Genomic DNA, 11,313 nt, shown 5'->3' on the forward strand with positions numbered 1-11,313 from the left:
AGTATTTGGTCAATAACAAAAGTTTCTCAATACTTTGTTATATACCCTTTGTTGGCAATGACACAGGTCAAACGTTTTCTGTAAGTCTTCACAAGGTTTTCACACACTGTTGCTGGTATTTTGGCCCATTCCTCCATGCAGATCTCCTCTAGAGCAGTGATGTTTTGGGGCTGTCGCTGGGCAACACGGACTTTCAACTCCCTCCAAAGATTTTCTATGGGGTTGAGATCTGGAGACTGGCTAGGCCACTCCAGGACCTTGAAATGCTTCTTACGAAGCCACTCCTTCGTTGCCCGGGCGGTGTGTTTGGGATCATTGTCATGCTGAAAGACCCAGCCACGTTTCATCTTCAATGCCCTTGCTGATGGAAGGAGGTTTTCACTCAAAATCTCACGATACATGGCTCCATTCATTCTTTCCTTTACACGGATCAGTCGTCCTGGTCCCTTTGCAGAAAAACAGCCCCAAAGCATGATGTTTCCACCCCCATGCTTCACAGTAGGTATGATGTTCTTTGGATGCATCTCAGCATTCTTTGTCCTCCAAACACGATGAGTTGAGTTTTTACCAAAAAGTTCTATTTTGGTTTCATCTGACCATATGACATTCTCCCAATCCTCTTCTGGATCATCCAAATGCACTCTAGCAAACTTCAGACGGGCCTGGACATGTACTGGCTTAAGCAGGGGGACACGTCTTGCACTGCAGGATTTGAGTCCCTGGCGGCGTAGTGTGTTACTGATGGTAGGCTTTGTTACTTTGGTCCCAGCTCTCTGCAGGTCATTCACTAGGTCCCCCTGTGTGGTTCTGGGATTTTTGCTCACCGTTCTTGTGATCATTTTGACCCCACGGGGTGAGATCTTGCGTGGAGCCCCAGATCGAGGGAGATTATCAGTGGTCTTGTATGTCTTCCATTTCCTAATAATTGCTCCCACAGTTGATTTCTTCAAACCAAGCTGCTTACCTATTGCAGATTCAGTCTTCCCAGCCTGGTGCAGGTCTACAATTTTGTTTCTGGTGTCCTTTGACAGCTCTTTGGTCTTGGCCATAGTAGAGTGTGGAGTGTGACTGTTTGAGGTTGTGGACAGGTGTCTTTTATACTGATAACAAGTTCAAACAGGTGCCATTAATACAGGTAACGAGTGGAGGACAGAGGAGCCTCTTAAAGAAGAAGTTACAGGTCTGTGAGAGCCAGAAATCTTGCTTGTTTGTAGGTGACCAAATACTTATTTTCCACCATAATTTGCAAATAAATTCATTAAAAATCCTACAATGTTGTTTTCTGGAATTTATTTTCTCAATTTGTCTGTCATAGTTGACGTGTACCTATGATGAAAATTACAGGCCTCTCTCATCTTTTTAAGTGGGAGAACTTGCACAATTGGTGGCTGACTAAATACTTTTTTTCCCCACTGTACATAGATTACAAATCACTGGCCATTTTAATAAATGGAACACTAGTCACTTTAATAATGTTAACATATTTTGCATTACTCATCTCATGTATATACTGTGTTCTATACTATTCTACTGTATCTTAGTCTATGCCGCTCTGACATTGCTCGTCCATATATTTATTTATATATTCTTAATTCCATTGCTTTACTTAGATTTGTGTGTATTGGGTATGTGTTGTGAAATTGTTAGATATAACTTGTTAGATATACTGCACTGTCAGAGCTAGAAACAAGCATTTCACTACACCCGCAATAACATCTGCTAAACAGGTGTATGTGACCAATAACGTTTTATTTGATTGGGCCTATGGGCACAAACCCACCGTCGCTGGACCAGACAGGACTGGCAAAAAGTGCTCTTCATTGACGAGTCGCAGTTTTGTCTCACCAGGGGTGATGGTCGGATTTGCGTCGAAGGTATGAGCATTACACCGAGGCCTGTACACTGGAACGGGATCGATTTGGAGGTGGAGGGTCCGTCATGGTCTGGGGCGGTGTGTCACAGCATCATCGGACAGAGCTTGTTGTCATTGCAGGCAATCTCAACGCTGTGCGTTACAGGGAAGACATCCTCCTCCCTCATGTGGTACCCTTCCTGCAGGCTCATCCTGACATGACCCTCCAGCATGACAATGCCCCCAGCCATACTGCTCGTTCTGTGCGTGATTTCCTGCAAGACAGGAATGTCAGTGTTCTGCCATGGCCAGCGATTAGCCAGGATCTCAATCCCATTGAGCACGTCTGGGACCTGTTGGATCGGAGGGTGAGGGCTAGGGCCATTCCCCCCAGAAATGTCCGGGAACTTGCAGGTGCCTTGGTGGAAGAGTGGGGTAACATCTCACAGCAAGAACTGGCAAATCTGGTGCAGTCCATGAGAAGGAGATGCACTGCAGTACTTAATGCAGCTGGTGGCCACACCAGATACTGCCTGTTACTTTTGATTTTGACCCCCCTCCCCCCTTTGTTCAGGGACACATTATTCAATTTCTGTTAGTCACATGTCTGTGGAACTTTTTCAGTTTTTGTCTCAGTTGTTGAATCTTATGGTCATACAAATATTTACACGTTAAGTTTGCTGAAAATAAACACAGTTGACAGTGAGAGGACGTTTCTGTGCACAAGCACTGTTCATGACACAAACTGTTCACACCCCTCTTGTTGGTGGAAAGAATTTTGCAGGTTTAAAGTTTATTTCCTGCAATTCTACACATTTTGCTGTTTTAAAGCTAATTTTCTTGCAATTCTATACATTTTGCCATGACTAATGTGTATTCATGTAATATGAGTGACTAAAAAATTACAACAATATCTATGGGCTAAAAAACCTACATTAAAAAAAACGTTAGCTGACATGGGCTAGTATAAATAGCTCTAAGGTATGCAATGACTAACATGACAAGAGGAATGATGATGATGCACTACCCAATTTCGAAATTGCAACCTTGTGCATTCTAATATTACAACTTTCAAGAGTAACTTTTAAAGCCGGACAAAACAAAGGCAACACATAGAAGGCTATGCGAAGGAACTACGTACAGACATGTTTTTTTTTTACTTGAGCAGACAAATAAGAATTTTTTGGGGGGGGTATACTCAGGTCCTTCGACTCCCCATCACAGAAGACAGCGAACTGCAGACATAATTTTTGCCGTGATTTAGTTGCATTCCACTTATACTCGTTTTGTTCACAGGGCAGCAGGCTGTAGGCTACCATCAACATAATGTGACCGACCCCGCTGTCACCACTTGACATTATAAAATGTTGCAAGGGCAGATGGGAAATGGAGTCTCGTGCTGGAGGCATCTATGCGTAGGCAACATCTGTATATTCACTATTGATGTGATAGTCTACATTTCAGGTATAATCAAATAATAATGCATATATGAAAAGATAGCTACATTGCAGTGTTGTTTTAAAAGACTATAGGAATTCATGTTTCTTCAAGTTAAAAAGTACGGATCGGATACATTGTAATTCCATATTATTCCCATAACTGGTAACAATGTACGTTTTTTTTTTTATGTCACTTTTGTTTTGGCTATCACTCGCCATTTTATCGTGACACAAATGTAACGATGTGTTCCGGTTACTTCCGCGGCCTTAACCAATAGAATCAAGAGGCACTCTCAGTCTCCAGTTTGTCAAGGCTTGTTGAGTAGCTAGCTAGTAAAGTAGCTAGCTAAAGAAGCATCTAAGAAACTGAGCACAATCTGATTTCCGAAAGGAGTTTTCTCGCTGGGGTTTCATCGACGGTTTGGTTGAAATAACCCTTTCGGGTCGGGAGACCCGGCGTTGTTCGTGAGACTGGGACTGACACGGAAGAATATGGATATGTGTGTTGCAATACGAAAGAAGACACATCACCACCGACTATTGTTTGTTAATTAGTTAGCCAGCTAGCTAACCTGATGGGGATCCTCCCTGTCCTTTGGATTATAAACCTGATTATAGACTGGGAAATCACACTAGTAGTGAACACGAGGAGCTTCGTGTGTGATCCAGAGTATATGGATATAGCTACTAGCAAGCTAGCTAGGTACACATCTAATGTACAGATGTCAATAGTGGCAAATGGGTCAACAATCTCCACCAACTGGTTCACTTGTTAGGCCAGCTACCTAATTAATTATCCTGAGCTGCCAGGGGTAACATGCCTTGTCATTGTTTACATATCAAGTAACCTGTTAGTTGTTGACAGTCTCGCTATCCCTTACGAAAAAAGATTGCAGTATAACTGCAGTTCGAGTGCAACATAACTGCAGTATTCTACAAATACTGCGTCCAAAATAAATAAAAAACAGTTAACTGCAGTAATTTAGAAGTGTAACTGCAGTTATTCTGCAGTTACTGCGTCCAAAATACCACCGTTGACTGCAGTTACTGCATTTCAAAACTGCAATCTTTTTTTTGTATCATATGGGTTAATGTGACAAGTTGTTGTCAATTAACAATTTTGACAACTAACTTGACAGCTAAACTCATCAACTGTAGTGGAGACAGCGATTTGTCAACTCTGAACTCTTGGTGCTTGTCCATGAGGCCACCCCATGCAGGTTCAGAAAGAGGAAATGCATTGGATTATTTGATTTTTCGGGGGCGTCATTGAGAGCACAGGAACACCTACTTGTGTACAGACCTGTCAAAGATTAAATGGGAGAAAAACTGTTTTGCTCGCCACAGGGTTCTCCTGGCATTGCCGTGATGCTGAGAGCCCTACTCCTCACAAGCCTTCTTAGCTGGGCCAGTGGCCAAGAAGGTCCGACCATGTTACCTGAAGAAAAGACCAAAATCAGGTGCGATAACAACCGTCTATGATCACACACTCCAGTATTACCCAATGCCCACCTCTACTGAGTGGCAAAGTCCATACTGTGAAGATGAAGGGACTAAATCATTAAACACACCATCACTATATCTATCCGTCCTCTTGTCTGTTAGAAATGACTTGGTTATGTTGATTTTGTATATTTCTTTCTGTTACAGGGACCAGATTGTTGAGATGTTTGATCATGCCTATGGCAGCTATATGGTAAGTCTGTGTCTGACCACATAGTTGCTACTTTCAACTACACTGAGCAAAGTTGGATGTTTCAACCCGTAGCTATTGCTGTCCATCTGTATTACTGACCATGTCGCAGGCCAGGGCATGCTGCCATTTACTGTTTCAGTGTTGTTGATATTAGGGCTGTGACGATACCAGTATTGCAATATTTTTTTTCCATGGCAAAATGAAAACACAAAGCAGACTAAACTCTTTGGTCCTTAAAAAATATTTTGTATGTTAAATATTGTGTGCTATAGTTTGGGAAATAAATGAATGTGACTCTGGATGATGACATAATGATGTTTGTTTCCAACATTAGGGCTGTTTTCCTAAAGAAGTGAAATCCGCTTCGTGTTTTGTTTCCTTGCCAAAATACTAACAAATATCGCAATACTAGTATCGTCCCGGCCCTAGTTGATATTGTATTATTGCTCAAATGGCCTCTCTGACTTGACTGTGTGCCATACACTTGGCCTATACTTCTAAGTTCAAACCAGTGGAGGCTGCTGAGGGGAGGACGGCTCATAATAATGGCTGGTATGGAGTCAATGGAATGGTATCAAACATGTGGTTTCCATTGGTTGATACCATTCCATTGACTGTATTCCAGCCGTTACTATGAGCCGTCCTCACCTCAGCATCCTCCACTGGTTCAAACGTATTTAAACAAATGTTCCTCCTAATGAGTATGTGTACCATACCCTGACTGTGCCCCGCACCCTGATTCTGCCACAGAAATATGCGTACCCAGCGGACGAGCTGATGCCCCTGAGCTGCAGGGGGAGGGTGCGTGGCCTGGAGCCCAACAGGGGAGACATCGATGACTCTCTGGGGAAGTGAGTACAACTGCACGGAAAGCCTTCTCACAACATGGGGTTTCTCTGAGTTTAGCCTTTGTGGTGTTTTTAGCTGTTTATTGGCTTACTTTTGTGCTCAAAGGGGTTTCTTGATGTATAGAGAGAGAGCCACTCGGCCAACTCAGTCACACAATGGATTCATTATGCGTCTGTTATGTCATCCCCTGTACTGATGGAGGGATGCGGGCTAGGTAGAGAAAGATGTCCCATGTTTTTCAAGTTGTAAGGCTCATACGAAAAGGAAATTAATTGAGGGGTGTTGTGAAATCATGTGGGAAAACCTGTTATACTCTGTTTGATTTAGCCTATATTATGAAAATACAAGGAAGGAACACATCTCTTAAGAAGGGAATCTGACCCCTCTCTGATTCTTCCATAAGACCTTGTATAACACACTTAACCTGGAAACGCAATAGATGATGAGACTACATGGTGAAGCTGACATGGAGCAGGATCCAGTTCCTCTACTGTGCACTGCAGTAGGCCATCCTCCTGACCTGGGTCATATTTATTAAGCACCAAATGGAAGAAAATGACTGAAACTGGGAGGGAATACCTGAACTAGTCCAGTTTTCATGTTTTTGTTGCAAAACATTTTGCTATGGTGTGCCGTAATGAATATAGCCCTGTTTTCTCTCCTAGGTTCTCCCTCACACTGATCGACACCCTGGATACCCTAGTGGTGAGTGTCTCATCCTGTCTGCCTGGCTATAATTTTTGCGTCAGCTATAGTACCACAAATGTCTATAGAGAAATCAATGAGCAAATGGGATCCATTGTCCCGACAACCCCTCAGAGCCACCCACATACAGTCAATGGCAGTATAGATTAAATGGATAGTCCTCCTTTCTTATGGTTCTGGAAACCTTAGCAAAAATAATTGAAATGTAGTAATTCACAGGAATTATTCATATAGCTATGTGTTTTCAGGTAATATTTTTTTTGCCTAAGTATTGAAACACTAATTTATACGGTCTTTTCCCCTATTAACGAATGTTTGTCTTGTGCATGTGTCCAGGTGTTGAACAAGCTTGATGAATTTGAGGATGCAGTGAGGAGGACATTGAAGGATGTCAGGCTGGACAATGATGTGGTGGTGTCTGTGTTTGAGACCAACATCCGAGTCCTGGGGTACTAACCTATACAATTCATTGTCTCACTACTACACAGAACTTCTCCAATATTGTGTATGATACTGGTTCAAATGTCTTATTGACTTTATGATAAAATAACTATATGACTTCATAATATAGGGCTGTCAGTGTTTTATATTGAGATTAATGGGACATTGTGTGGGCATTGCCACATGTTCACCACAAGCTCACCACACCATCATCTTGCTGTCCCTACAGGGGCCTGCTGGGGGCGCATGTGATGGCGGACATGCTCCGTCAGCGGGGGGAGAGAATGCAGTGGTATGGAGATGAGCTGCTCCACATGGCCAAGGAGCTGGGCCACAGACTGCTGCCTGCCTTCAACACCACCAGTGGCCTTCCCTACCCCAGGGTAACACACCTCACTCAGTCTCTACGCTTCTGGTTTTCTCTGTACCCCTGGGTGAAAAGCCTTGTTTATCAGAACTTCCACAATGTCACATGAATGGAAAAGTAACAAGATTCAGGTCTGAATGGACTGTCCAGTCGAATATGAATAGAGGATTAAAAGTGATTCAAGATAGCTTTGTAGTCTTATTATTATCTGACAATATGCATATAGTACATAAAATATATTTACTTCTTGTCTGTTTGTTCCCAGGTAAACCTGAGGTATGGGGTCCTTAACCCCCTGTCACGCACAGGCACTGAGTCGGACACCTGTACAGCCTGTGCAGGGACCATGATTCTGGAATTTGCTGCTCTCAGTCGGCTGTCTGGGGAGGCTGTGTTCGAGGTACATTAGTAATTCCAGTAATAATCGATAGTTTTGTATTTATTGGCCGGTGTGTATGAAGATAATATCCCTGTGTTTCTGTGTCCCACAGGAGCATGCTAGGAAAGCATTGGACGTCCTGTGGGAGAAGAGACAGAGGGGAAGTGACCTAGTGGGCACCGTCATCAATATCCACAATGGAGACTGGGTCCGCAGGGGTGAGCTAGAGCTCCACTGTCACACACTCAACCACGCAGAAAACACACACTCACCTACACCTTCACACATGGTCACCCACTCTCTCATTTAAAGTCACATTTTAGCAGTAGGAACAAACATTTTATCACCTTGCATCATGTGATGTCGCATCGTCCCACTCAGTTCCTTTATATACCATTAGTCACTTCCAATACTACTAGTTTGGTTTGGTTTTGAATACGCGTCTCAGCCTGGTTGTTATTTCCATTATCTCAGTCAGGTCCTATATTAACAGTACCCCCCCCCCCTTCCTCTGTGTATCTTCAGACAGTGGTGTGGGTGCTGGCATTGACTCCTACTACGAGTACCTGATGAAGGCCTACATTCTACTGGGCGACAACGTTTACCTGGAGAGGTTCAACACTGTGAGACCCACTCTACTGTACTATCACCATCTGCAGATGTATTGCTCTATGCTTATAGATAACACTCCAATTTCACAGACACCATTTACATTTGACATTCAAATGCTACCTGCCATCCAGATTGCAGAACTAGACAACAAAAAATATTCAGATTAACTGTGGTCAGATAGTGATCAGATGAAAGTAATCAGATAAAACAAGATGCACATTATTATGAAGTGTAAACAGGGTCTCAGTCAAATCACTGATCTAACCCCCCATATCAAAACGCATCATGCATAATGTTGGTGTCTTTAGTGACCGCAGCTGTCCGGTGTGTCTCCTACAGCATTACAGCGCCATCATGAAGTACATCAGCCAGCCTCCGCTGCTACTCAACGTGCACATGCACAACCCCACAGTGAGCGTCCGCAGCTGGATGGACTCCCTACTCGCCTTCTTCCCCGGCCTGCAGGTGAGTCCCATAACACAGCCTCTATCATCGCCATTTGTCAGGGTTATGGTTAGCCCCTCTGCCTCTAACAATATGACGTAGGATACATCCCAAATGGCACCCTATTCCCTATACAGTGAACTACTTTTTTTTATGGGCCCATATGATGCTATTTGGAATGCAAATATGACATAAATGAATGATGAGACCCTCTGCTTGTATCATGACATCATCATGACCACATCATCTCTATCCACTACAGCAGAAGACCGTTCTCTGGTTTTTAGGTTGAGTTTCTATCGTTTTAATAATAATAATAATAATATGCCATTTAGCAGACACTTTTATCCAAAGCGACTTACAGTCATGTGTGCATACATTTTTACGTATGGGTGGTCCCGGGGATCGAACCCACTACCCTGGCGTTACAAGCGCCATGCTCTACCAATTGAGCTACAAAGGACCACAAGGGGGTTTTCAAGGGGGTTGTATGATCAAGTATACTCTCTGAAAGGGAATCGTTCATAGTAAAGACTTCCGTATCAACCACTTCGCTACAGGTTCTGAGAGGAGACCTGAAACCAGCCATAGAGACCCATGAGATGCTCTACCAAGTCACCAAGCAACACAAGTTTCTCCCTGAGGTAAGAAAACGTGACATTTGAAATTTGAGTCAAGAGGATATCTGCTCTCAGCTCTGCTTGACTGTGGTATTCCTGACGTTGCAGGCTTTCACCACAGAGTTCAGAGTTCACTGGGGTCAACACCCTCTGAGGCCAGAGTTTGCAGAAAGCACCTACTACCTCTACAAGGTAATGCAGTTTGGTTTGAGTTCCCACTGTGAAAAGCCTGAGTAAACCGATTGGGAATGGGATAAACCATGTTTTCCCCTTCCACAGGCCACAGGCGACCCCTACTACCTCAGGGTGGGCCAGTCCATAGTGGAGAAGCTCAACGCTCATGCCAGGGTGCCTTGTGGGTTTGCAGCCATGCAGGATGTCCGCACAGGGACCCACGAGGACAGGTAGGGGAACGCAGCGAAACATATGGGTTCAAATCTGAAACATCAGGTCATCTCCACTGATTCCTTCTCACTCCAGCCTTCAACTGTGCTATTTCCAATATTACTAATGGAAGTGTTGGTCTTGAGAAAATTGAGCTATTTTAGCAAGAGAGCTCAAATGACAGCGTTATGTGACACATTATTTGTTCTGTTCAAGTGATTTCAAACATTCCCTTTCTCTGTAGGATGGACTCGTTCTTCCTAGCGGAAATGTTTAAGTACCTGTACCTTCTGTTCTCTGAGAAGAACCAGCTTCACTTCGACATCGACGACTACATCTTCACCACCGAGGCCCACCTGTTGCCTGTCTCCCTGTCCACTTCACAGCCCCCCTGTCGGGGCAACAACACGGTGAGGCTCAGTCAGTTACCAACAGTTATGTTATGGTCAAAGGAGCTGAAACTGATTTGCCATATGGTGTCTATTTGAACCAGCTGCCCAGTTATGAACAGGTGTTATGTTATGGTCAGAAGAACTGAAACTGATCCGCCATTTTGTGTCTATACGTTCCAGGAAGCACCCACTGCCGTGGAGGAGGACCTGTTCACCTACTCGTGCCCCAGCACCCAGACCCTGTTCCCCAACAACCCCTCCTTTGCCAAGACCATCAGGGACAGCTACAAGTACCTGACTGGGGTGGGCCGGGCTTTCCACGCTTCACCTGACAGGTGTGTCTGTGTCCAAATGGGTGTTCATGTGTTGTTGTAAATAGCTGCATATTCACTAAGATTGATTGTTTCCATCTTCCTTCTGTTACATCCTTTGTGTTAACCCCGCTAGGTGACCCTGACCTAGCTACTGTATCTCTGAGGGGATTTGATTAAGCTGGCCCAGTTCACCGGCTGGGTGGAGTTTGCACCGTGTGATAAGTGATTGCATTTGTTTTGAAACCCGGCTGCCTCCCAGGTGTGAGCCGGGTGGCCCGCTCAAAGCTGATGGCGGCTCAAAACAAAGTGACATACAGTGGGGAAAAAAAGTATTTAGTCAGCCACCAATTGTGCAAGTTCTCCCACTTAAAAAGATGAGAGAGGCCTGTAATTTTCATCATAGGTACACGTCAACTATGACAGACAAATTGAGGAAAAAAAATCCAGAAAATCCCATTGTAGGATTTTTTATGAATTTATTTGCAAATTATGGTGGAAAATAAGTATTTGGTCACCTACAAACAAGCAAGATTTCTGGCTCTCACAGACCTGTAACTTCCTCTTTAAGAGGCTCCTCTGTCCTCCACTCGTTACCTGTATTAATGGCACCTGTTTGAACTTGTTATCAGTATAAAAGACACCTGTCCACAACCTCAAACAGTCACACTCCAAACTTCACAATGGCCAAGACCAAAGAGCTGTCAAAGGACACCAAAAACAAAATTGTAGACCTGCACCAGGCTGGGAAGACTGAATCTGCAATAGGTAAGCAGCTTGGTTTGAAGAAATCAACTGTGGGAGCAATTATTAGGAAATGGA

General features: G+C 43.9%; 1 protein-coding gene across 3 annotated transcripts; it reads left to right on the top strand.

The window, feature by feature from the left end:
• The first annotated feature begins 3,297 nt into the window (after window positions 1–3,297).
• Window positions 3,298–10,815, top strand: LOC121582595 (ER degradation-enhancing alpha-mannosidase-like protein 3). Of its 3 annotated transcripts, none has more exons than XM_045213252.1 (16): window positions 3,298–3,316; window positions 4,639–4,751; window positions 4,942–4,987; window positions 5,738–5,838; window positions 6,502–6,541; window positions 6,878–6,990; window positions 7,212–7,365; window positions 7,615–7,749; window positions 7,841–7,946; window positions 8,254–8,351; window positions 8,680–8,805; window positions 9,345–9,428; window positions 9,513–9,596; window positions 9,684–9,808; window positions 10,033–10,198; window positions 10,361–10,815. In XM_045213252.1, exons 2-16 carry the CDS (start codon window positions 4,660–4,662, stop codon window positions 10,553–10,555), a joined length of 1,665 nt encoding a protein of 554 aa, XP_045069187.1. In that variant the 5' UTR covers window positions 3,298–3,316; window positions 4,639–4,659; the 3' UTR covers window positions 10,556–10,815. The 3 variants fall into 3 exon arrangements, with proteins under 3 accessions (XP_045069187.1, XP_045069186.1, XP_045069185.1); XM_045213251.1 differs by lacking the exon at window positions 3,298–3,316 and adding an exon at window positions 3,548–3,994; XM_045213250.1 differs by lacking the exon at window positions 3,298–3,316 and having other exon boundaries at window positions 3,548–4,751.
• The last annotated feature ends 498 nt before the right edge of the window (window positions 10,816–11,313 follow it).

This window comes from Coregonus clupeaformis, unplaced genomic scaffold, assembly GCF_020615455.1.
Source record: "Coregonus clupeaformis isolate EN_2021a unplaced genomic scaffold, ASM2061545v1 scaf0094, whole genome shotgun sequence".
NCBI lineage: Eukaryota > Metazoa > Chordata > Actinopteri > Salmoniformes > Salmonidae > Coregonus > Coregonus clupeaformis.